This window comes from Pleurodeles waltl, chromosome 4_2 (genome assembly GCF_031143425.1).
Source record: "Pleurodeles waltl isolate 20211129_DDA chromosome 4_2, aPleWal1.hap1.20221129, whole genome shotgun sequence".
In the NCBI taxonomy this organism is placed as follows: Eukaryota; Metazoa; Chordata; class Amphibia; order Caudata; family Salamandridae; genus Pleurodeles; species Pleurodeles waltl.
Genome location: NC_090443.1, coordinates 1,046,891,651 through 1,046,917,976, shown reverse-complemented (window position 1 = coordinate 1,046,917,976; position 26,326 = coordinate 1,046,891,651). Strand labels below are relative to the sequence as shown.

The following is a 26,326-nucleotide window of genomic DNA, read 5'->3' as shown; positions in this document are numbered from 1 at the left end:
TAGCTACGGCGTACCTTAGGGGTGACTTACATGTAGTAAAAGGGGAGTTTTAGGCCTGGCAAGTAAATTTAGATGCCAGGTCCCTGTGGCAGAAAACTGCGCACACGGGCCCTGCGCTAGCAGGCCTGAGACAGGTTTGAAAGGCTACTTCAGTGGGTGGCGCAAGCAGTGCTACAGGCCCACTAGTAGCATTTAATTTACAGGCCCTGGGTATAGAGATACCACTGTACAAGGGACGTATAGGTAAATTAAATATGCCAATTAGGTATAAGCCAATCATACCAACTTTAGATGGGAGAGCACCTGCACTTTAGCACTGGTCAGCAGTGATAAAGTGCTCAGAGTCCTAGAGCCAACAGCGAGAGGTCAGAAAAACCAGGAGGAAGGAGGCAAAAAGACTGGGGATGACCCTGCGTAAGGCAAAAAGTCCAACAGGAAGTGATGCAGTGTTTCTCAGGTGTAGGTAGAGTTGGAATGGGAAGTGATGCAGTGTTTCTCAACTAGAGGTAGAGTTGGAATGGGAAGTGATGCAGTGTTTCTCAGGTGTAGGTAGAGTTGGAATGGGAAGTGATGCAGTGTTTCTCAGGTGTAGGTAGAGGTTGAATGGGAAGTGATGCAGTGTTTCTCAGGTGTAGGTAGAGTTGGAATGGGAAATGATGCAGTGTTTCTCAGATGTAGGTAGAGTTGGAATGGGAAGTCATGCAATTTTTCTCAACCAGAGGTAGGGTTGGAATGGGAAGTGATGCAGTGTTTCTCAGGTGTAGGTAGAGTTGGAATGGGAAGTGATGCAGTGTTTCTCAGACGGAGGTAGAGTTGGAATGGGAAGTGATGGAGTGTTTCTCAGGTGTAGGTAGAGTTGGAATGGGATGTGATGCAGTGTTTCTCAGACGGAGGTAGAGGTTGAATGGGAAGTGATGCACTGTTTCTCAGGTGTAGGTAGAGTTTGAATGGGAAGTGATGCAGTATTTCTCAGTCAGAGGTAGAGTTGGAATGGGAAGCGATGCAGTGTTTCTTAGCCAGAGGTAGAGTTGGAATGGGAAGTGATGCAGTGTTTCTCAGGTGTAGGTAGAGTTGGAATGGGAAGTGATGCAGTGTTTCTCAGGTGTAGGTAGAGTTTGAATGGGAAGTGATGCAGTTTTTCTTAGCCAGAGGTAGAGTTAGAATGGGAAGCGATGCAGTGTTTCTTAGCCAGAGGTAGAGTTGGAATGGGAAGTGATGCAGTGTTTCTCAGGTGTAGGTAGAGTTGGAATGGGAAGTGATGCAGTGTTTCTCAGGTGTAGGTAGAGTTTGAATGGGAAGTGACGCAGTTTTTATTAGCCAGAGGTAGAGTTAGAATGGAAAGTGATGCAGTGTTTCTCAGTCAGAGGTATAGTTAGAATGGGAAGTGATGCAGTGTTTCTCAGGTGTAGGTAGAGTTGGAATGGGAGGTGATGCAGTGTTTTTCAGCTAGAGGTCGAGTTAGAATGGGAAGAGATGCAGTGTTTCTCAGCCAAAGGTAGAGTTGGAATGGGTAGTGATGTAGTGTTTCGGAGCTAGACATATAGTTGGAACGGGACGTGATGCAGTGTTTCTCAGCCAGTGGTAGAGTTGGAATGGAATGTGATGCAGTGTTTCTCAGTCTGAGGTAGAGTTGGAATGGCCAGTGGTGCAGTGTTTCTTAGGTGTATGTAGAGTTGGAATGGGAAGTGATGCAGTGTTTCTCAGGTGTAGGTATAGTTGGAATGGAATGTGATGCAGTGTTTCTCAGGTGTAGGTAGAGTTGGAATGGGAAGTGACACAGTGTTTCTCAGGTGTAGATAGAGTTGGAATGGGAAGTGATGCAGTGTTTCTCAGACGGAGGTAGAGTTGGAATGGGAAGTGACGCAGTGTTTCTCAAGTGTAGGTAGAGTTTGAATGGGCAGTGGTGCAGTGTTTCTCAGTCAGAGGTAGAGTTGGAATGGGAAGTCTTACAGTGTTTTTTAGCCAAAGGTAGAGTTGGAATCGGTAGTGATGCAGTGTTTCAGAGGTGTAGGTAGAGTTGGAATAGGCAGTGGTGCAGTGTTTCTCAGGTATAGGTAGAGTTGGAGTGGGCAGTGATGCAGTGTTTTTTAGCTAGAGGAAGTGTTGGAATGGGAAGTGATGCAGTGTTTCTCAGGTGTAGGTAGAGTTGGAATGGGAAGTGATGCAGTGTTTCTCAGACGGAGGTAGAGGTTGCATGGGAAGTGATGCACTGTTTCTCAGGTGTAGGTAGAGTTTGAATGGGAAGTGATGCAGTGTTTCTCAGTCAGAGGTAGAGTTGGAATGGGCAGTGATGCAGTGTTTGGTGGTAGAATGCGTTGGGGTGCAACATGTTTAGGGTAGCTGCTTCTAGAATGAAGTTTCGAGATATGACATGCATCATCCATGTGTCATTGGGGTGAAAGGGCAGGATTCACACTCACCAGTCTGTGATTGGTTGTATTCTGCACTGAAATGGACAGCACTCCGGAGATGATGAACTGCGGATGGAAGAGGAAACGTACAGTGTGTTATTCATCCGTTTTTTTATGTGTGAGAGCGCACTGTCTGCACAGCATTACTGTTGTGTAATGTTGAAATGATTCCCAAACTACACATACCAAGAATGTTCATGACACTACAAGAACTAAAGAGGTTTACAGTAGCCATGTTGCTTATTCCCGTTAAAACAAGAAGGGTCCCAGCACATCCATGAGTTGCATGCACTGCATTTCTTCTGGTGTGCCATGGACGGTGCCTCAGTGCCAGGGCCCAGCCTGTAGCTTCTGCTGCCAACCTCAGTTATATGTCAGTATATTGAAGGCAGAAATAGCACCCAAAATAAATACTGTGCTCTAAATATTATTTACAAAAATAGTGCCTCATTGGATTGGTATTTTACATAGCTAAGTCCATTGGGGCAATATGTTTGTAGATGGTATTTAGGACACAATACTATGTCAGAGGATAGTCTGACAATATTCTGGTATCCCACCATGTTCACTTTATAGGAGGGACTTGCAGATAACACATTTATTGACACTTCTTGATCTCAAGAGTGTGTTCGGGTGCTCAAAGTAACGCAAAGTCTACAAATTTCATCCCAGCAGTCCTGGGTGAGTTTCTCAGCTTTGGACATTTTTGTTAGGGCAGGGTTTAGGTTGCTCATAGCCCTGCAACTGGCCTGTTTCCCAGCCACAGAGATCCCATTTATAAAAAGCTAATCCTGCAATCACAAACACTTTCCAAGATGTGACAGGGCAGCCCTGGGGTAGGTATTTGGGTGTCAGGATCTCTAAGGATGGCAGAACAGCCACTCAAACATAGGCAGACCTAACTGGAGTTGCATCAGTGAGCAGAGGGTGGAACAAGGATGAAGGGAAATGACATGGCCCATCCTTGGGTTAGGGGTTGTGGGAGAGGATGGCTTCCATGCAGTTCCAGTGCACCCACTTTCCCATGCCACAGGAGGAAGGGCTTCTTCCAACTTGTTCTGTTATACACTTTGCATATGTCATGCTATGAGAGGCTTGTGAAGTTTAGAAGCATGCTGGCACACCGCTTTTCATTGGGGAGGGAGTAGGCGGGAAGCTAAATGTTCTGTCCGAGGAAGAAGATGAAAAACCATAAATGTGTTTTGAGAATGGCACAAGGATTAGAAGGGATTGTTTTCTTGATGTCAGGCTAGTGACAGAGCTTATAGGTTGGGGTGATATAGCCACATTTGTGAAGTCCAAGAAAGGGGTGCAAAGTGGCCTTCTGATGTAGTGAAGTTTGGAAGTAGGTCCTTATAGCTATTATGCAACATAGATGCATGTTGAATGAGTGAGGTATGTTTCAAACATAAAAGAGCCTGATGTTAAGTTTGGGTGATGGAGTAAATCATGCCGTCGCCCTGATGAACACCCCGGCCCCCACTTCTAGAGATGTCTGTCGGCCTCAAGTACATCTCTTAAAATCGGCCTGTCAATGTTGTAAAAGTTTGACAGGCGGCTCCATGAAACAGGATGGTGGCCCATCAATATTTTACAGTTGTTCATTTTTGAAAAACCAATTCCCAGAATAATTACCCTCACACTCTGAGAGTTTTCTTCCATGGTATGGGGGTCATTATTACCTTTTTTACTGTTCCTCACCACCAGGTTTTACTTCACTGTTAAGTGGGCAGGCAGTTGGTTGGCTAATCTCTGACGGTCCATACTCCATCAGGTTGAGGAGTATTTCGGTAATGGAGCTGAAGCCGGAGTAGGTTCCGTTGTCGACATACTTAAGGTCCGCCCACCTCTAAACTGGGCAAGTGCACTATGAGTTTGTTGGACAGCAGGCCCGGTCCGTCATTAAGGGTGGAGGGGCCCCTTTGCCCTTTCACAAAGCATGTAGAGTGCCTGTCAGGCTGAGTAAAGCTCAGTCTGACAGACACTCATTCGGTTCTGGTCAAGCAGCCAGGCGCTATACATGCGCTAAATAGGCCGGCACCTTGCAGCCTGAGCCAAGGTTTGCTGGACTGAGGATTTCACAGCCTCTGGGTGTGATCTTCTCAACCCAGCAAACACCTGCAAGGTCCTACCCATCATGGGGAGGGGATGATTCACTGATAGACTCGGACATCGATGCTTCAGTTTTCAGCCCTGAAGTGCCCAGATGCTTTTGTTTTAAGCCCTGAAGTGCCAGGTGCTCTGGTTTTTAGCCCTGAAGTGCCCACGGCTGACTGCCAATCAGTGTCACCTCGTTCCAGAGTGGGTTGGAATCAGCAACTCACTGTGATGAGTAAGGGAAGGCTCTCCTCTCATTGGCTGGCCCATGACAAGGTCAGCCAATGCGGCGTGATCTTGTTTTCCCTGCCTGAAGCATCCAGCGCCTTCCGGTGCCTTCTGCTTCCCCTCCCGCTGGACCTGTCATCACTCCCTCACCCTGTAAGTACCTTTTGTTAATGTTAGGGTGCGTGCATGCATGAATGTATGTGTATTTGCGAGTAAGTGCTGAGAATGGATGCGGGCGTGTGTATGTGCTTGGTGAATGGTGAGTGTATGTGCGTGCGCTTCGGAATGGATGAGTGTGAGTGAGTGTGAGTGTGTGTTTGGAAATGTGGCCTGTCCCACTGATCAGCCACGTTACGGGCTGCCTCTGGAGGACAGTGTACTCCATCACCGTTGCAACGGAGTACCCTCTCCACCAAGCTGTAAACCAACCTCTAAGACAGTAGTTACACTTTTCAGTTACAGCCCCAGTAATTTGGGCATTTAAGGCGAAGATAGAATCACACAGGACACCAAGGTTTCTGACTGCAGGGTCCATTCAATGACAGCCGACCATACTAAGGTTTTGGGGAGAGAATTTGGGTGTGTGTCAGTAAAATCTCGGTTTCATTTGGGTTGAGTCTTATGATGAAATCTTTCTATAATTGAATCATGCTCAGATGGGAGCTTAAAAAAGGGGTGTTTCAGAACTCTTCATGGCCTTGGCCTGCATGATCAGATGTTGTGTATCTTCAGTGTACAAGAAACATCAAGCACTGTACGCCTGATGAAAATCCCTTCAATGGTGCATTAGCATGAGTTAGCAACACAAAAGGATGATGGACGGAGTGCTGAACAATGCAAACACTCACCCCCAGTCACAGATCTGGGTTTAATCCATCGTTGTTGATGCATCAGCAGGAGTTGCCAGTTGTAGGGTACATTTTTACAAGTCTCCTTGAAAATACGTCCCAGTAGATTCTCCTTGGCTCTCAGGCAAGGACAGGTTGACCCAAGGGGCATATTTACGAGAGCCGTGCGCCACTGGAGTGATACTTTTTTGATGCTTTGGTGGCGTACACCTCTCAACCATATCTATGAGGCCACTCAAAGCCACTTTGCGTGGCTCTGAATGGCCTCGTATATGGAGTAAGACAAAGCAGCGCGAGTGGGTGGATTGCCCTACTCTGTGTCACGCAGGCGTTCCAGGGTGTAGGAAGTTGGCTCTGTATGGGCTATTTCAAAGTAAGGAATAGCATGCACAGAGTCCAAGGGTTCCCCTGAGAGGTAAAATAGTGGTAAAAATAGATAATACTAATGCTCTATTTTGTGGTAGTGTGGTCGAGCAGTAGGCTTATCCAAGGAGTAGTGTTAAGCATTTGTTGTACATACACATAGACAATAAATGAGGTACACACACTCAGAGACAAATCCAGCCAATAGGTTTTGTATAGAAAAATATCTTTTCTTAGTTTATTTTAAGAACCACAGGTTCAAATTTAACATGTAATATCTTGTTTGAAAGGTATTGCAGGTAAGTACATTAGGAACTTTGAATCATTTCAATTGCATGTATACTTTTCAAGTTATTCACAAATAGCTATTTTAAAAGTGGACACACTGCAATTTTCACAGTTCCTGGGGGAGGTAAGTTTTTGTTAGTTTTACCAGGTAAGTAAGACACTTACAGGGTTCAGTTCTTGGTCCAAGGTAGCCCACCGTTGGGGGTTCAGAGCAACCCCAAAGTTACCACACCAGCAGCTCAGGGCCGGTCAGGTGCAGAGTTCAAAGTGGTGCCCAAAACGCATAGGCTTCAATGGAGAGAAGGGGGTGCCCCGGTTCCGGTCTGCTTGCAGGTAAGTACCCGCGTCTTCGGAGGGCAGACCAGGGGGGTTTTGTAGGGCACCGGGGGGGACACAAGCCCACACAGAAATTTCACCCTCAGCGGCGCGGGGGCGGCCGGGTGCAGTGTTAGAACAAGCGTCGGGTTCGCAATGGAAGTCAATGAGAGATCAAGGGATCTCTTCAGCGCTGTAGGCAGGCAAGGGGGGGCTTCCTCGGGGAAACCTCCACTTGGGCAAGGGAGAGGGACTCCTGGGGGTCACTTCTGCAGTGAAAGTCCGGTCCTTCAGGTACTGGGGGCTGCGGGTGCAGGGTCTTTTCCAGGCGTCGGGACTTAGGTTTCAGAGAGTCGTGGTCAGGGGAAGCCTCGGGATTCCCTCTGCAGGCGGCGCTGTGGGGGTTCAGGGGGGACAGGTTTTGGTACTCACAGTCGTAGAGTAGTCCGGGGGTCCTCCCTGAGGTGTTGGTTCTCCACCAGCCGAGTCGGGGTCGCCGGGTGCAGTGTTGCAAGTCTCACGCTTCTTGCGGGGAGATTGCAGGGTTCTTTAAAGCTGCTCCTTTGGATAAAGTTGCAGTCTTTTTGGAGCAGGTCCGCTGTCCTCGGGATTTTCTTGTCGTCGTCGAAGCAGGGCAGTCCTCAGAGGATTCAGAGGTCGCTGGTCCCTTTGGAAGGCGTCGCTGGAGCAGAGTTCTTTGGAAGGCAGGAGACAGGCCGGTGAGTTTCTGGAGCCAAGGCAGTTGTTGTCTTCTGGTCTTCCTCTGCAGGGGTTTTCAGCTAGGCAGTCCTTCTTCTTGTTGTTGCAGGAATCTAATTTTCTAGGGTTCAGGGTAGCCCTTAAATACTAAATTTAAGGGCGTGTTTAGGTCTGGGGGGTTAGTAGCCAATGGCTACTAGCCCTGAGGGTGGGTACACCCTCTTTGTGCCTCCTCCCAAGGGGAGGGGGTCACAATCCTAACCCTATTGGGGGAATCCTCCATCTGCAAGATGGAGGATTTCTAAAAGTTAGAGTCACCTCAGCTCAGGGCACCTTAGGGGCTGTCCTGACTGGCCAGTGACTCCTCCTTGTTGCTTTCTTTGTTCCCTCCAGCCTTGCCGCCAAAAGTGGGGGCCGTGGCCGGAGGGGGCGGGCAACTCCACTAAGCTGGAGTGCCCTGCTGGGCTGTGACAAAGGGGTGAGCCTTTGAGGCTCACCGCCAGGTGTTACAGCTCCTGCCTGGGGGAGGTGTTAGCATCTCCACCCAGTGCAGGCTTTGTTACTGGCCTCAGAGTGACAAAGGCACTCTCCCCATGGGGCCAGCAACATGTCTCTAGTGTGGCAGGCTGCTGGAACTAGTCAGCCTACACAGACAGTCGGTTAAGTTTCAGGGGGCACCTCTAAGGTGCCCTCTGGGGTGTATTTTGCAATAAAATGTACACTGGCATCAGTGTGCATTTATTGTGCTGAGAAGTTTGATACCAAACTTCCCAGTTTTCAGTGTAGCCATTATGGTGCTGTGGAGTTCGTGTTTGACAAACTCCCAGACCATATACTCTTATGGCTACCCTGCACTTACAATGTCTAAGGTTTTGTTTAGACACTGTAGGGGTACCATGCTCATGCACTGGTACCCTCACCTATGGTATAGTGCACCCTGCCTTAGGGCTGTAAGGCCTGCTAGAGGGGTGGCTGACCTATACTTGCATAGGCAGTGAGAGGCTGGCATGGCACCCTGAGGGGAGTGCCATGTCGACTTACTCGTTTTGTTCTCACTAGCACCCACAAGCTGGCAAGCAGTGTGTCTGTGCTGAGTGAGAGGTCTCCAGGGTGGCATAAGACATGCTGCAGCCCTTAGAGACCTTCCTTGGCATCAGGGCCCTTGGTACTAGAAGTACCAGTTACAAGGGACTTATCTGGATGCCAGGGTCTGCCAATTGTGGATACAAAAGTACAGGTTAGGGAAAGAACACTGGTGCTGGGGCCTGGTTAGCAGGCCTCAGCACACTTTCAATTGTAAACATAGCATCAGCAAAGGCAAAAAGTCAGGGGGCAACCATGCCAAGGAGGCATTTCCTTACACAGGGGCGTTGCAGCAGGATTTCCCACACAACACCCATAGATTTTAACACTGCCCCAGATTTACAAACTCACATAAACCTGGGGCAGCGCCAAAACCTTACGCCTCTCCAGAGCAGGCGTGTGAGGAGAAATATTCTAATGTTTCCTCATTTTTTCCTCTTTCCTTGTGTACTGCATTCTGCAGTAAGGTGCCCCTTCCTGCACAAAAACAATTCTGCATGTAATTCAGGCACCTTTGAACCATGGATGCCTGCGTTGGCGCTAAGCAGCAAATTGTGCGCCAGCGTATGGGGAAAGGAAAGGAATGCATCTTATTTTATAAATACGGTGCATTCCTACCCTTTCACATTGGCGTAGAGCAGCGCAACAAGAAGACTTGAGGTGCTGCCCTCTGCCAATTTCCAACAAATATGGGCACAAATTACCAGCTTGGGCGCAAGAAGGAGACAGACTGTGACCCGTGCAAGCCCCACATTTTACCTGGTGATAAGCCAGATTGGGTGATGGTCAGATCCTCAGGGAGGCCATCAGGAATATACTTTATTTAAATGTGGCTAAGTGAACCTTTCAACAAGGCATGCGCACACGAAAGAAGTCCACACTATCATTTAAACGGTTTTAATTATTAATTATCCATTAAGGCCCCTTTAGTGCATACAAAAGAAGTTCACACTATAACTAAAAGGTTTTAATTATTAATTATCTATTAATGCCTCATTTAGTGCAGGATGTATGAAAATGTGTAATTGCAAATATAAGCATTATGATGACTGAAATAAAGGTCATACATGTAAAAAATATGAAAATTAGCAAAACGATTGATGAGAATCCATGATGCAATCTGAGATTGAATCAGTTCTCTGAGCACCCTTTCTCCCTAATCCTAGCTAATGTCTACATAACACTGACATGATGCCAGATTAGCAACTTTCTAAATGGAGCACACGCATACCCGCTCATCTTGTTCGTGTGTTTTTAGTCTGCTCTTTGCCAGTGGGCAAGCTGACTCTTTGTCCTTATAATGTCTGTGTTCACTAAAGGCTCTGATAGTGCCTTGATAGTGCAACCTTGGCGCTGAGTGCTTACCACGTAGAAGCTACTTCTGGAATGTTTGAAGCTAGACCGTCCTCAAGAGGCCTGAGCACAAACTTTATATAATATTTCTCATCATTATTATGAGTCAAACTAAACGTGTGATCTGTGGCATAGGGGCCTGAACTGGAAAGTGTAAATTCCCTCGCATTTATCCACAGCTGACTTGTGTATTGTATTATTTAAGTATATGACATATAAGCTATTGCCATGTGTAAGGAAATGCCTCCTTGGCATGGTTACCCCCTGATTTTTGCATTTTGTTGATGCCAGTTATGATTGAAAGTGTGCTGGGACCCTGCTAACCAGGCCCCAGCACCAGTGTTCTTTCCCTAAAACTGTACCTTTGTTCCCACAATTGGCACAGCCCTGGCACACAGATAAGTACCTTGTAAATGGTACCCCTGGTACAAGGGCCCTGATGCCAGGGAATGTCTCTAAGGGCTGCATTATGTCTTATGCCACCCTGGGGACCCCTCACTCAGCACATGCACACTGCCTCACAGCTTGTGTGTGCTGGTGGGGAGAAAATGACTAAGTCGACATGGCACTCCCCTCAGAGTGCCATGCCAACCTCACACTGCCTGTGGCATAGGTAAGTCACCCCTCTAGCAGGCCTTACAGCCCTAAGGCAGGGTGCACTATACCACAGGTGAGGGCATATGTGCATGAGCACTATGCCCCTACAGTGTCTAAGCAAAACCTTAGACATTGTAAGTGCAGGGTAACCATAAGAGTATATGGTCTGGGAATTTGTCAAACACGAACTCCACAGTTCCATAATGGCTAAACTGAAATCTGGAGAGTTTGGTATCAAACTTCTCAGCACACTGATGCCTGTGTGGAATTTATTGTAAAATGCACCCAGAGGGCATCTTAGAGATACCCCCTGAATACCAGTCCGACTCCTAGTGCTAGACTGACCAGTTTCTGCCAGCCTGCCACAACCAGACGAGTTTCTGGCCACATGGGGAGAGGGCCTTTGTCACTCTGTGGCCAGGAACAAAGCCTGTACTGGGTGGAGGTGCTTCTCACCTCCCCCTGCAGGAACTGTAACACCTGGCGGTGAGCCTCAAAGGCTCATGCCTTTTGTTACAGCACCCCAGGGCATCCCAACTAGTGGAGATGGCCGCCCCTCCGGCCACTGTCCCCACTTTTGGCGGCAAAGCTAGAGGAGATAATGAGAAAAACAAGGAGGAGTCACCCACTGCTCCTAAGGTGCCCTGAGCTGAGGTGACTCCTGCCTTTAGAAATCCTCCATCTTGAGATTAGAGGATTCCCCCAATAGGATTAGGGATGTGCCCCACTCCCCTCAGGGAGGAGGCACAAAGAGGGTGTAGCCACCCTCCAGGACGGTAGCCATTGGCTACTGACCTCCTGACCTAAACACACCCCTAAATTTAGTATTTAGGGGCGACCCAGAACCCAGGAAATCAGATTCCTGCAACCTACACAAAGAAGAAGGACTGCTGACCTGAAAGCCCTGCAAAGACGACGGAGACGACAACTGACTTGGCCCCAGCCCTAGTGGCCTGTCTCCAGACTCAAAGAACCTGCACAGCGACAAATCCGACAGGGACAAGCGACCTCTGAAGCCTCAGAGGACTGCCCTGAACCTGATGGGCCAAGAAACTCCAGAGAACAGCGGCACTGTTCAAAAACAGCAACAACTTTGCCGGAAGCGTGAGACTTCACACTCTGCACCCGACGTCCCCGGCTCGAGCTCCAGAGAACTAACACCACAGAGAGGTCTCCCAGGTGACTGCAACTACTTCAGTAACCTGAGACAACACCCCTGCCCCCACACAGCGATGCCTGCAGAGAGGATCCAGAGGCTCCCCCTGACTGCGACTACCTGGAACAAAGAACCCGGCACCTCGACCAAGCACCGCAGCCCCCAGGACCAGAAGGAACCGAACTCCAGTGCAGGAGTGACCATCAGGCGACCCGCTGCCTAGCCCAGTCAGTGGCTGGCCCGAGTGCCCCCCTGTGCCCGGCCTGCCCTGCTAGAGTGACCCCCGGGTCCCTCTATTGATTTAGACAGAAAACCCGACGCCTGCTAAGCACACTGCACCGGGCCGCCCCTGTGCCGCTGAGGGTGTATTTTGTGTGCCTGTTGGTGTCCCCCCAGTGCTCTACAAAATTGCCCTAGTCTGCCCTCTGAAGACATAGGTACTTACCTGTTGGCAGACTGGAACCGGAGCACCCCTGTTCTCCATAGGCGCCCATGTATTTTGGGCCCTCCTTTGACCTCTGCACGTGACCGGCCCTGTGTTGCTGGTGCAGTGACTTTGGGGTTACCTTGAACCCCCAACGGTGGGCTGCCTATGCCCATGAAACTGAACTTGTACGTGCTTTACTTACCTCAGAAACTTAACCTTACTTACCTCTCCCAGGAACTGTTGATTTTTGCACTGTGTCCACTTTTAAAATAGCTTATTGCCATTTTAACATATACTGTGTATGTTACTGCTCTAATTCAAAGTTCCTTACTTACCTATGTGGTGTACCTTGCATTTTATGTATTTACTTCAAATCTTGAATCTTGTGGTTCTAAAATAAATTAAGATAAGATATTTTTCTTTATAAAAACTATTGGCCTGGAGTTAAGTCTTTGAGTGTGTGTTCCTCATTTATTGCCTGTGTGTGTACAACAAATGCTTAACACTATCCTCTGATAAGCCTACTGCTCGACCACACTACCACAAAATAGAGCATTAGTATTATCTAATTTTGCCACTATCTTACCTCTAAGGGGAACCCTTGGACTCTGTGCACACTGTCTCTCACTTTGAGATAGTATATACAGAGCCAACTTCCTACATATATATACATATATATATATATATATATATATATATATATATATACACACACACACATGAATACACACATATATGTATATACAGAGCCAACTTCCTACACCCACCCTATCATCCTTTAAGAAAAATGTGCGTTTAATGTAGATACATATGAATGAAATTCTAAACAACAGTATGCATCGTAGAGTATATTGGTGTAAATGAGTGTCAGCACACAAATATTGCATGTGTTGAGGGGCTCAAGAGCAGAAGCAGCGGGCGGGGTTCGGCTAGAGCAGGGGTCTTCAAACTGGGCTAAAAGCAGCATTGTGCTCATAGCAGGGCCTTGTGTTAAGCTGAAAACAGAAGCAGGCAGTAAACCCCACTGTAATGGGGCACCACTAACATGTTTTGTCATTTATATACAAGCCGGGAGTGTGTGTCAAAAGGGAGGGGATTCCACATACTCTTCAAAGCCCCCATCCCCACTTTTAATAACCACACTGTGGATACCTTACATCCTAGTGAGGCCTGCCTGACCAGACAAGTATGTTTGGAATCATGTATCTGATTGCATTTTTAAAACAGTAACAGAATTTTACTTCAATGTTTAAATAAGTCTAGACATACTTAAACATTGCCAATTTAATAGAATAATTGGGAAACGTGTGGGAGGTTGATGATTTTTTTCCCACTGGTGGGGGTGCAACATTAAAAAGTTTGAAGACCACTGGTTTATAGAAATGGAAGACAGCCTGTATTAATGGCTCCCTGCTTTTATCGCAGTCCTCTTTTTGTTTCTATGTGAAATTAAGCTCGGGGGGCATAGAAGCCTTCGAATTCGCCATTCATTTCTTTCTAAGTAATAGCAACGATGGAAGGACTATCATCGGGGACACTAGAACTGTGTGACTCTGCAGCTCTCGTGTTTTCCATATAATTATGAATTTGGCATCTTCTGCCTAAATTTGCAGACTTAAAAAAAAATGTTTCTAGGTCAGAGATCAAATGTTACAAAAATCTTTGCTCATTTAATGTTAATGTGTAAAAATGACATAATACTTCGGTATTCTGCGTAAGATGCACTGTATTACGCTGCATAATGTGGTGCTCCCCTGCCGCATAATTCCAGTGTCCTTTACTATAACGAAGGCTCTCTTGGCATCTGATCTGAACTTTATTTCACATGAAAACAAACACAGGAGTGTAATGAAGGCTAGAGATCTTTGTATCTTGTCTGGCTTTCTAACACTTTGTTTGCATGCATTAATTAGCAGGTTAAACTCACTCAAACTCTCCTTGCTGCCGCGGTGGGGGTGCGCGTCTGTGTGCTGTACAAGCAGATCATTCCTGCTCTTCGCCTCACTCTTCGGATCTCCCGCCAGATGTGAATGCCCTCTGAACCTTGTGTGTGCAGGCTATTTTAATCATTCCAGCTTTGATGTCATGCCAGGATTTTATCAGTGTGTGTTACCGTGGGTATAAAAAATGAAAATACAATTGTGCAGCCTCGTGTGACATGGTAAAACAGTCAAGGAGGGGGGGGGGGGGGGGGGGTGGATAGACCCAGCTCTGTTCTGTAGGGAGTCTCGCCCTGATGACCTTTCATAATTCTTAAACAGATTGTTTTAAATACCGTTTTTCTTTAATTTAGCACTGTCAGTGACCTGGGCAAAGAGGGCATGAAAGAGCTGAAACAGGATCATAAATTCAAAGTTGTCCCTAAAAGGGGCCCCACAAACACCTTTGGCCCCAGGGCCCCCCAAATCCTAACGATGCGCCTCCAAGAATAGGACGTTTGTTAGAGACAGGAGAGCACAGGCCAGTGAGGTTTGTCAGAAACAGGCAGAGATGTCTTATGTGAAGCTACAGCGCCATCGCGTGGTCGCTTGGGAGTTTGAACGCTGTAAATGTTCACACACTGAGCCGGCCAAGACAGCACCACCTGTCCCCATAGCTGAGAGAGGAAGAGGGCAAACAGGACATTTCTTGGTGCCGGCCCTGTCGTCTATGGGCCACATCTTGTGAGGGAGCCGGACAGAGGTGTGGTGCGCAAAGCTCTTGGTGCGCATCCCACCTCCGACCACAAGTAAGGTCTGATATTTTCAAGAGTCTCAGGGGCATATTTAAGAGCACCTAGCGCCTCCTCGCGCCACATTAGCGTAGTTTTTTTTACTGTAGTGTGGCCCAACAAGGCCAAAATCCCAGCGCCCGATTTACAAAGTGGAGCAATGCATGCATTGTGCCATTTTGTAACCCTTTGTGCTACATTATGCCTGAGCCAGGGGGTGTTACCCCGAGGGGCGGGGGGAGACGAAAAAATGTCGCTAAGAGATTTCTTTGCATCATTTGTTGATGCACTTTTAACAGCTGCTCAGAGCAGGCGTTTAAAGGAGCCACACCATTGATTACAATGGGCCTCATGAGCTTTGCAGGATTAGCGTCAACATTTATTACGCTAATCCTGCAAAGCTCCAGACTAGCGTAAAAAATTCTGAAGCTAGTCCCCTAACTACTTCCATGGTGCGCCGTATTTTAAATATGGCGACATATGGTGGCGTTATGGGGGCGCTATGGGTTGCAAGAAAGGTGGCGCTACTTTTCTGAACTATGCCCCTAATTTCTAAAGGAGCTTGTGTAAGAGGCTTGTGAGGATGAAGGGCGCCTTGAGCAAACAGCTTGCATGGAGTCTTTGACAGAGCTGCTGTGTTAGTGGGGTGCACGGATCAAGAGTTGTCTTTCATGGGAAGCAACTGGACAGGAGAATTTCAACAGCAAAGATAAACATTGTGTGCACAGAGGTTGTTTCAATCAGACCAGAAAAAGGCCTTTACCTATATGTGTGTTATAATGTCGGTTTAAATTAATGGTTTGAAAATACATATATATTATATGTAGGCCTTCTTATTGAATGTTTTTATATACCGGTAAATCTAATTGCAGGAAATTTTGCTTATCTAAACAAATAAAAAGGTTAAATGGATGTTTAACACTGATTTTTGTCTTTTAGTGCTGATTAAAAAGACACTTTCACAATGACAGTGCTGTTGTCAGAGCACTAACCAGCACACCTGACACGTTCACAGTTGGAGACGCATCCTTAATGCGAGCAGCCAGCCCAGTGTGTAAAAATACACATTATGCCCACAGAATCCTGTCAACAAAATGTTACTCTTCCCAAATATTTTCTTAAGCCTACTCTCTTGTGCTAATGTACTTCAAGATAAATGCACACTTTCGACTACATGAATTAACCTTGCATTCAAGATGGTTTGCACTTAAAATTTGACTTGTAATGATAGGCATTATTGCATGAAACACATTTTAAATGCTAGTACATTAAATACATTTCTTAAAATATTGACAGACATATCTACAGTCTCAGGCAAGCATGAATACTACACTGATCAGGTCATGCAAATCTTTCTGAACATTAATAAAATCAATATATAAATCATATAATATAAACAATAAATAACAGGTAACGTGTAATATAGCCATCCATTGCCATCTTGGGGTTCAGGTGACATTTCTAAACCACGTAGCCTTCTGCCATTTGGTTTACAAATGTCACCAACTTCTCTCGGTGCCAAAATAGACCATGAATGCAGAGCATTAAATGTACATTACTCACAAACACTGGAGGCCAGAAAGGTATTCCAGTCACAATGGAAAATCCAATTGAAAGGCGAAAAGCAGCACAAAGGACGACCCCCAGGCAGATCTGGGCTCCGCCGATGAACATCTGTGTGAACTGAGAGCAGAAGGTTATCTTCAGAGCTGCCCTGCTGAGCTACACTTTCCAAACAAACATAGGTGGAGATCTGCTGCATCCATTTCAACACTGGTTTCAACTGAAGAGAGAACCTAAACAACCACTTAAGTAGCACTTTAATACATGCCCCAGGTATGCCCTTGCACTCTGAATGCAGTTTGAAGCTGCCATGTTGACTTGGCATTTAAACCCCCTTGTTAAGCATTAAATACCCCTTTTATTACATATAAGTCACCCCTAAGGTAGGCCCTAGGTAGCCCATAGAGCAGGGTGTGGTGTAATTAAAAGGTGGGGCATGTACTTTTAAGTTTTATATTTACCAGTAGTGAAAACTACTAAATTCGTTTTTTGAGTATTGTGAAGCCTAGCCCTCCCATGGGATAACATTGGGGATTTCTTATTACATTTAATAAGCTGTAATTCCTAATAGGGGGCAGGTAGATAGGTACCTACAAAATTGTAAAGATAAGCTCTCTTTAATGGTGAGTCATATTTTTCACTATAATTTTGAAAATTACTCTTTTAGAAAGTTGGCATTTTCCTACTCTAAGCCCTTTGTGCCTCCAGCCTGTCTTGGGTCACACAACTGGGTGTAGCTGACAGCTAGACTTGTGAATTCCCCCCAGTCAGTCACACAGTAGAGGGATTAGGTGTGCCTCAATGGGCCATCAACTGGCAGGATGGGGGGGGGGGATCTGAGCACAGCCCAACTCCTATCTGAAAAGGCTGTGCCCTGTTTCCACACAAAAGGCCTAACAACCCTGTTTTGTCACTGCAGCCAGCTTGGAGCCAGGGCAGGTGAGTCAAGAAATTCAAAGCACTTCAAAGAACCTTTCCAAAAACCTTTCCCACCTTTCATAAGAAGAACACCAGGGAGTAAAATTAGGACCTTCAGACTCACTCCAGTTCACTACTGGACCCCTCGAAGGACTCTTGGAGGACTGCCTGCTGCTTTGATGTGCTGTTCCTCTGCCATGCTGCTGCTGTACCTGGAAGGATTGCTTTGCTGCCTAGAGCTTGCTTTGAACCATCAGAGGCAAGCCCTGCTGTTGAGCCCTGCATCTACATCTGCACCCAGGACTACCAGAGTGTCTCCAAGGGCTAGCTTTCTGGCCTACTGTTAAGAGCCAAATGGACATAACAAGGTCCCACCATCTTGAACCCACACCTAAACCCTGTCTGAGTGAGTCCTGAACCTCCAAGAGGTCTCTCACCAGTTCTGGACCCTTGGTTGTGGTGTTAAAGGGGGCCCGATGGCCATTTGTCCAAACTGAGGACAAAATGCGCCCAAAAAGTGCTTTGAGAAGCAAGAGTAGACTAGGACCAACCTGCTTGCCTATCCGCCCGAGGTGCATTGCTGGTCGGGTTGACTTTGCAGATTCTCCAGCTACAAATCGGTTTCAGCAGTCCTTCATCAAAAGGGTATCTGACCTCATGGAACCGTCTACGGCTACAGCACTCTCCCTTATCCCTCTGGAGATTTTCGACTTCCATTTTGGTGTCTAAGTCAGAAGGTAAAAATCTTCACCCTGGCAGCACTCCACAGCCATTCGACAATGAGGCTCCCTCCTTGGACACCCCTGCACCCTTGCCCCGCTGAGCTAACTTCTCAAACATTTTTCTTCATGAATTTTTTCTAAGTCGAAGGTAAGAGCTAACCGGGCCCAGTCCACTGCTTGAATCTGAATGTTCTCCATTGCGGTCAGCCTTAACATTCGATTTGACCTGGTCACAAGCTACTAGATGTCTGCTGTTGGCACGTTAATCTTTTAGGTGCTAGATTTCACTTACCCCTTTAAAGAGTCAAAACTCCTGTTCTACTGATTGGATTTTTGTTGTTTTGGTGTCAAATGATATATTAAAATGTCCTCTATGTTACTAAATTGGTTTGGGATTTTCCTGGTGTTGTGTTTCCACTTTATTACTGTTTGTGTGCTGCATAAGTACTTTACATAATGCCTCTAAGTTAAGCCTGGATGATTTTTGTTTCAAGCTACCCAGGGTTAAGCACACATTTAGGGACTTTTTGTGGTTCATCCGGCGAGGGATTGTGGCTGTTGCTTGACCATTGCTCACACCCCAGTCAACCAACAACCCAATTTCTCACAGATGTCACAACCATTAAGAACATCTTTATGCATGTGACGACCCATGAAATACACTGACCTTTCCATTCCTAGCCTTGGCTTGCCTTGCCTTCTCTTACCTTCCCACTCCCCTCAATGCCCTCCTTTCCCATCTCCCTCCCCTCCCTTCCTTTCCCATCCCACTCCCCTTCCCTCAATGCTCTTCTTTCCTCATGCCTTCCCTTGCTTTCTCTTTCTCCCGGACTAAGTCCAGTAATTTCTATATGTCAATGGATTGGTTTACATCTTCTTATGTAATTGAGTTCCTCCAAATTTCAAGCTATGAAAGATGACCTTTTGAAATATCTCAAAATAGAAGTAATTCCAAAAGTAAATAAAACACATAAAATCACACTCTAGGGTTCCAGGCCAATGGTGAGGCTGAGAGGTCGATGTGCGCCCTGAAAAAGGCAATCTGAATAGTGTGTCTCCAGTCCCAATGTTCACCGGTTTATCTATTGATTTTTGCAAGATTATTGCAACACTCTGCATGTGACCCCCAAACGTACCCTGGCAGTCATGTGCTTGCGAAAGTGTCTTGCAGACATCATTCCACATCGCTAGTAATGGATGCTTGACCTGCAGAGCATAGCGCAACAATAGTTCCCAGATGAAACGTATTCGACATGCCCACAACCTCAACCTTTGTGTTGGAACCAAGCACCATTTTAGTGAAAGATTGACAGCCTAGCAGCAGGTTCCTGCTTTCGTTTGAGATGTCACGTTGGGTGGTTTCTGTTAGCCAAGTGACTCTTGCCACTGGCTCATGTGGTGATGAGCACATCAACAGGAACTTTATTTATGAAAATTCAAGTTCCATTGACTACAAAGCCTTTTGAGACCGAGGAGGGAGACTCCTGACTCTCGGGTCCGTCAAAGGGTAAGGTGGATGGAAAGTTATTATATATGGCCTCCACCTTGTTTCTTAAAAGGAAGCGAAGGAGTTACAGAAGGATTGGGTCGTGGAGCAGGATGTGGAAGGGGAGATCTTAGAGAGCGTGGAAACCGTCTAAAAGAGCCCCCTGGAAGAGTTTTTAGCCTCTCGCAGTCTATTACCATCTCCATCCTTCTAATCCACCCTTTATGATGAATAGTTTCCTAGTGTCTCCCCCGCCTTCATGCCGGTGCTTCTGTCACCTCCATCAATAGTGTCGGCTGTCCCATCAATGATACCAGCATCTCAGCAGCCACCGTTACTGGAAAAAAGATCTGCAACGGAGTGCTGGCGTGTAGCCTCATTAGCCCCTGCATCCACCTCAGGCGTCCTAGCCCGAGGCTGCCACGGTCCATCACCACGCGTGACACACCCGCAGGCTGCCGGCCATCGGTTCCTCCGCAGGGCACCTTTGGGCGAGACACAGCTCAATCCGGTCACCGCGGACCACGCTGACCGCCAGCACCGCTAACATGCCTGCTCGCCGACCAGCAAAGACACAGCTGGATGGGGGGTCTGCCGCAGGAAACGACTAGCATCGCTGCCCCAAGCACCCCTGTGCTCCTTTTAATTGCAACAAATCGTCCCGAGCATTTCCATCCCGTTCATGGGGTTGGTGAGCAATCAGTTACAGCAAACAACCAGGAGAGCAAGGGAGGGGAGCTTTTCCCTCGGCTTACTAGCTGATCACCATCTCGCCTCCTTATTCTGCTGTGGTTCTATTCATGCTTCAGTCCTGGTATGGATCCATTCATACAGTAGGTCTGCTGTGGTCCCATTCATACTTCAGCCCTTTTATACATCCATTCATAGTGTAGATCTGCTTTGGTCCCATTCATTCTTCAGTTCTGGTAAGGATCCATTCATACAGTAGGTCTTCTGTGGTCCCGTTCATAGTTTCGTCCTGGTATGGATCCATTCATACAGTAGGTCTGCCGTGGTCCCATTCGTACTTCAGTCCTTCTATACATCCATTCACACAGTAGATCTGCTTTGGTCCCATTCATACTTCAGTCCTGGTGTTGTCCCATTCATGCTTCAGTCCTGGTATGGCTTAATTCGTACAGTAGTTCTGCTCTGATCCCATTCATTCTTAAGTCCTGGTATGGTTCCATTCATACAGTAGTTCTGTTAAGATTTTATTCATACTTCAAACCTGGTATGGCTCCATTCGTGCAGTAGTTCTGTTGAGGTTCCATTCAGAATTCGCTCCTGTTATGGTTCCAGTTATACAGTAGCTCTGGTGTGGTTCCATTCATACGGTAGTCTTGGTATGGATCCATTCATACAGTAGTTCTGTTGAGGTTCTATTCAGAATTCGGCCCTGTTATGGTTCCAGTTATACAATAGCTCTGGCGTGGTTCCATTCAAAAATTAGTCCTGTTATGGCTTCATTCCTACAGTAGTTCTCCTGTGGTCCCATTCATTCCTCAGTCCTGGTATGGATTCATTCATCCAGTAGGTCTGCTGTGGTCCCATTCTTACTTCAGTCCTGATATGGATCCATTCATAAAGTATGTCTGCTGTGGTCCCATTCATACTTCAGTCCTTCTATACATCCATTCATACAGTAGATATCCTTTGGTCCCATTCATACTTCAGTCCTGGTGTGGTCCCATTCATACTTCAGTCCTGGTATGGCTTAATTCCTACAGTAGTTCTGCTGTGGCCCCATTCATTCTTCAGTCCTGGTAAGGATCCATTCATACAGTAGGTCTTCTGTGGTCCCGTTCATACTTTAGTCCTGGTATGAATCCATTCATACAGTAGGTCTGCCCTAGTCCCATTCATACTTCAGTCCTTCTATACATCCATTCATACAGTAGATCTGCTTTGGTCCCATTCATACTTCAGTCCCGGTGTTGTCCCATTCATGCTTCAGTCCTGGTATGGCTTAATTTGTACAGTAGTTCTGCTCTGATCCCATTCAATCTTAAGTCCTGGTATGGTTCCATTCATACAGTAGTTCTGTTAAGATTTCATTCATACTTCAAACCTGTTATGGCTCCATTCGTGCAATAGTTCTGTTGAGGTTCCATTCAGAATTCGGTCCTGTTATTGTCGCGCCGCGAGCGCGGGCCGCTGCGGCGCAGCACTCTGGGGGCGCGGCGGGCCGCGGCTCGGGTCAAGGGTCGCGCCACTCGCCGCGCTCCTTTTCCCCAGCCGCGGATTCCTGGATGCACGCGGCAGGGCCAGAGGACCCAAACCGGGTCACGGTCCTTGCCGCGAGTACAGCGTTTGCCGCGCTTGGCGCACACATAAATTTAACATTGGAATTCTTGGTATCCACTCCTTCCACCACTTACCGGTCACAACAGGCAAAAGCCGGATGCCTGCACATGGTGGTGTTTTATGCATGCCTTTCCCTTTCCCAGCATGCTGCTCACTTCCTCTCTTCCCAGCATGCATTGTTTCACTTTGTTTGGACGCATGTTCTTTATTCATTGTTATAATCTCTTCCCCAATCCAAGATGGTGGTGTTTCTACTTCCTGTTTTCTACTTCCTGTCTTGGGGTATATAAGGGGAATTCAGCTTCTTGCTCATTGCGTTGCAACACTCCTTTGGTGGTAGTCACGCTCCGGCTGGTTTCCTCTTGTGGATCCAATTATTCCTGACCTGTCTTCGTCTCCAGTTTTCCTGTACTCTCGGATCTTCAGTTCTAACGTCCTTGTGTCCTCCTTCTGTTTCAGGGAGTTCCTGTTGGAGGTTTTTTACCCTTTTGGGGTTTTTCCTCTGGGACTCCTTCTGGAGGGCACGGACTGTAGTGGCTTGCTATTGTCAAACAGGACCGTGGCTACCGGAAGGGGTCGCCCCTACCTCGGCCAGAGCAGAACCTGCCGGAATCGGGGTCGTTCCCCAACTTTCATCAACTTCGACGGTAAGCCCAGTGAAAACCGTGACAGATTGCAACGCCCAAACATCCAGTTGCAGTCCGGAACCATGGATAATCCAGTGGCGAATGCAGAACCCACCAGCCAGACCCTGCTCATGACTATACAACAACAGGCTCAAGAACTCCAACAGCTACGTATGGAAAACACCGTCTATCGACAAGCCTTTGCATCCAGGACCACTGATGTACCCTCAGTATCTGCCACTACACCTCGTTTCTCCGGGGATCCTAACAAATTGAGAGAATTCCTGGATGCCTTGACGGTTTATTTCACTTTTCGCCACTCGCAATTTGTGCAAGACAAGACCAAGGTGGGGTATTTGATTAGTGCTTTATCGGGGCCAGCCTTGGCGTGGGCCACTCCTTTAGTGACAAGAAATGACCCCTGCCTGTCTAATTATTCCAACTTTGTCACTACCTTTAAACAGATGTTTGAGCGCCCTGAACTCGAGTCTTCAGCAGAAGAAGCTCTCTGCGATATCCAACAAGGAAATCAAGATGTATTACAATACATCACCCGTTTCAGACAATTAGCAGCAGAAACATCCTGGGTGGAACGTACCTTGGTGACACTGTTCCGCAGGGGTCTCAGAGAGGACATTAAGGATGAACTGGTGCACTCTGCTAGAATAGAGAACCTTAAAGGATTGATGGATCAGACCCTGACGATAGAATATCGGTTGAATGAGCGAAGAATGGAGAAAAAGAAGATTAGTTTGCCATCACACTCAGTGACGTCTCGCACCTTCCCTCATCGTACCGAAGAAGCCCGTCCTGAACCTAAGGGGGCTACCGAGGAAGAGCCGATGCAAACTGATACGGCTCGAGGACCTTTATCAGCTAGTGAAAGAGAACACAGACGAAGGGAGGGACTTTGTCTGTATTGTGGTGCAGCTGGTCACCTAATTCGCACCTGCCCCGTTCGTCCAGCCAAGCCTTTGGGAAACGCCAACTCCCGTCCTCAGTGAGAAGGGTGAGGACGGGATATCGTGAAATACCTTCCATTTGTTCTTCCAAGGAGGAAGGAACTGCTCTTTTTCTTTTACCAGTTATCCTTCACTTAACTGATGGCCGGGAAGAAAGAACCCTGGCTTTATTGGACTGCGGAGCCAGTGGCATCTATTTAGATGAAGCATGGGCCAAAGAACGACAGATAGCACAAATACCTAAGGAAGTACCAGAACAAGTCCACACGGTGGATGGATCACTCTTGGCCTCAGGACCCGTACAGTATACCACCCCTACTTTCTGTCTCCAGTTTGGGAAACACCAAGAAAATCTTTAGTTTGATTTAATTTCATCACCACACCACGTCATGATCCTGGGAATTCCATGGCTCACACGGCACAACCATTACATCAACTGGGAAACAAGAACTATTTCTTTATCCTCTCACTTCTGCCAACACCACTGCTACCTTGCAGGAGATTATTGGTCCCCAAAAGGTCTCTCAGCAGCACCCCTAAGGTGGGATGCTCCATTAACGTCCTACAGGGAGTACCCAGTCATTATCAAGAATATGCTGATGTATTCCAGAAGCCAGAAACACCTGAACTGCCACCCCGTAGAGACTACGATTGCGCCATTCCTTTAGAACCAGATACAGTGGTTCCTTTCGGGCGAATGTACTCTCTAACAGAACCTGAGAAGCAGATTCTTAAGTAATACCTTGATGAGAATATACAGAGCGGATTGATTGCTCCCTCCTCTTCACCTGCAGGGGCTCCTCTCTTCTTTGTGCCTAAGAAGACGAAAGATTTGCATCCCTGTATTGATTTCAGAGGATTAAACAAGATCACTATTAAGGATCGGTACCCGTTACCCCTTATTAAGGACATCCTAGAAGCAGTCAGAGGGGCAAAGAGATTCAGAAAGCTGGATCTCAGAGGAGCATACCATCTTTTAAGAATCAAAGAAGGTGATGAGTGGAAGACCGCTTTTAGAACACCCTTCGGTCACTAGGAATATCGGGTAATGCCTTAGGACTCACCAATGCCATTTCCATTTTTCAAAGGTTCATGGATTCTATTTTTTCCGATCTTCTACAACAAACAGTGGTTGTTTATCTCGACGACATTTTAATATTTTCTGTCCACCCAGAGCAACACTCTAAGCATGATCTCCAAGTTCTAGAGAGGCTCAGACAACACCATTTATTTTGTAAACCCGAAAAGTGCGAGTTTGATCAGACAGAGGTAAAATACTTGGGATATTGCATTAACCAAACTGGGGTCGCCATGGATTCAGACAAGGTGCAAGCTATATTGGATTGGCCATCTCCCTCTTCCATCAAGGAGACTCAGTGTTTTTTGGGATTAGCCAATTTATATCGAGAATTTATAGCAGACTTTGCCCAGAGAACCAGCTACATTACTCAAACCCTTAAAAAAGACCATCTAAAGAAGGGCTTTTGTTGGACACAAGACGCAGAGTTAGCCTTTCAAGACTTAAAGAAAGCCTTTATTCAAGCTCCTATTCTCGACACCCAGACACCAGCAAACAATTCATTGTTGTTGCAGACGCCTCAGAAAGAGCCATTGGGGCTGCCTTACTGCAAAAACAAGCCGATGATGATTTAGAGCACCCTGTATTCTACCTGTCACACATTTTATCCGATTCAGAACGGAACTATTCTGTGCTAGAACGTGAATTACTCGCCTTAAAGACCACGTGCACAGAATGGAGACACTTTCTGATGGGCTCAAAAGAACCCTTTGAAGCCCGGACAGACCACAGAAATCTACAATGCTTGAGAAACTTTCAGTGTCAGAATAGCCGGCAGGCTCGATGGGCTTTCTTTTTCAGCCAATATGACATTTATATCACATACATCCCTGGTTCTCAGAACATCCTGGCGGATGCCTTGTCCCGACGTTACCCTGAGTGTAGCGATTCTCCTGTACAGAACCTCTTTGACAATAACAAGATCATTGGTTTAGTACAGACTTTTTTAGACCAAGTCAAGTCCGAATATTCCCGTCTAGAAGATACAGAGCTGAATAAGTTGCGTCCGCAACTTCATATAGATCAAGGGTATTATTATCATGATAAGGCCTTGTTCTTACCCACTAAGCTAGTGCAGACTGAAGCCTTACGTATGTGCCATGATTCCCCCATCGCAGGTCATCGAGGAATGAAAGCCACCCAAGAACTTCTGCTTCGCTCCTTCTGGTGGCCAACTCTCAAGAAAGATACTGAAGATTATGTATCATCCTGTCCTACATGTGCTCAAGCCAAGACACCCCGTACTAAACCAGCAGGATTACTTCGCCCACTACCAGTTCCCCCAGGTCCATGGCACACTATCTCCACATATTTCATGTGCTCTTTACCCTCTTCAATGGGAAATCAAGTAATTATGGTAACGGTGGACTCCTTCACTAAAATGGCTCACTTCACGGCCTTAAGAAAGTTACCAACGGCAAAAGAATTAAGTCAAATCTTTACACAAGAAATCTTTCGACTTCATGGATTACCTCAGGTCATTATAGGGGTCCTCAATATATCTCCCAATTCTGGAAACAATTCTGTAAGACCTTGGGAATCGAAGTGGCCTTATCATCAGGGTTCCATCCTCAAACTAACGGACAGACGGAACGACTCAATCAAGGCCTCGAACAATATTTATGTAGCTTCTGCAATGCTACGCAGAGTAATTGGTCTACCTATTTACCACTTGCAGAATTCTCCTACAACAACTCAAAACACAGTGCCTCGAAAGTCTCCCCTTTCTATGGCTCTTACGGTTTCCATCCTAAGGCCTTCCCAACTCCCCTGAAAGATACTTCCAATCTTCCTGCCATCTCCTCCTATGTTCGACAGCTACGGGGTGTCCAACGTGTTATCCATTCCAAACTTGTGGCCACTAAGTCACGCATGAAAAAGATGGCTGATAAGAGACGTTGTGAGGCTCCTCACTATCAAGTCCATGATAAAGTTTGTCTTTCCTCTAGATTTCTACCTCTCCGACTTACTCAGAACAAATTTAAACCCCGTTATTATGGTCCATTCCTGATTCTCAAAAAGATTAACCCAGTGTCTGTGCGTCTTCGCCTGCCCCAGACTTGGAAGATACACCCTGTGTTCCATGTCT

The 26,326-nt window shown here is 46.8% G+C and overlaps 1 protein-coding gene across 1 annotated transcript in view; it reads right to left on the bottom strand.

Annotated features, from left to right (window-relative positions):
- Positions 1-26,326, bottom strand: part of LOC138294261 (membrane-spanning 4-domains subfamily A member 8-like) — a 128,900-nt gene that overhangs the window by 64,692 nt on the left and 37,882 nt on the right. The window contains exons 3-4 of the mRNA XM_069233376.1: positions 16,139-16,258; positions 2,421-2,477 (exon numbers count right to left, since the gene is read on the bottom strand). Coding sequence (XP_069089477.1) covers positions 2,421-2,477; positions 16,139-16,258 — 177 coding nt within the window. The remainder of the gene's footprint in view (positions 1-2,420; positions 2,478-16,138; positions 16,259-26,326) is intronic.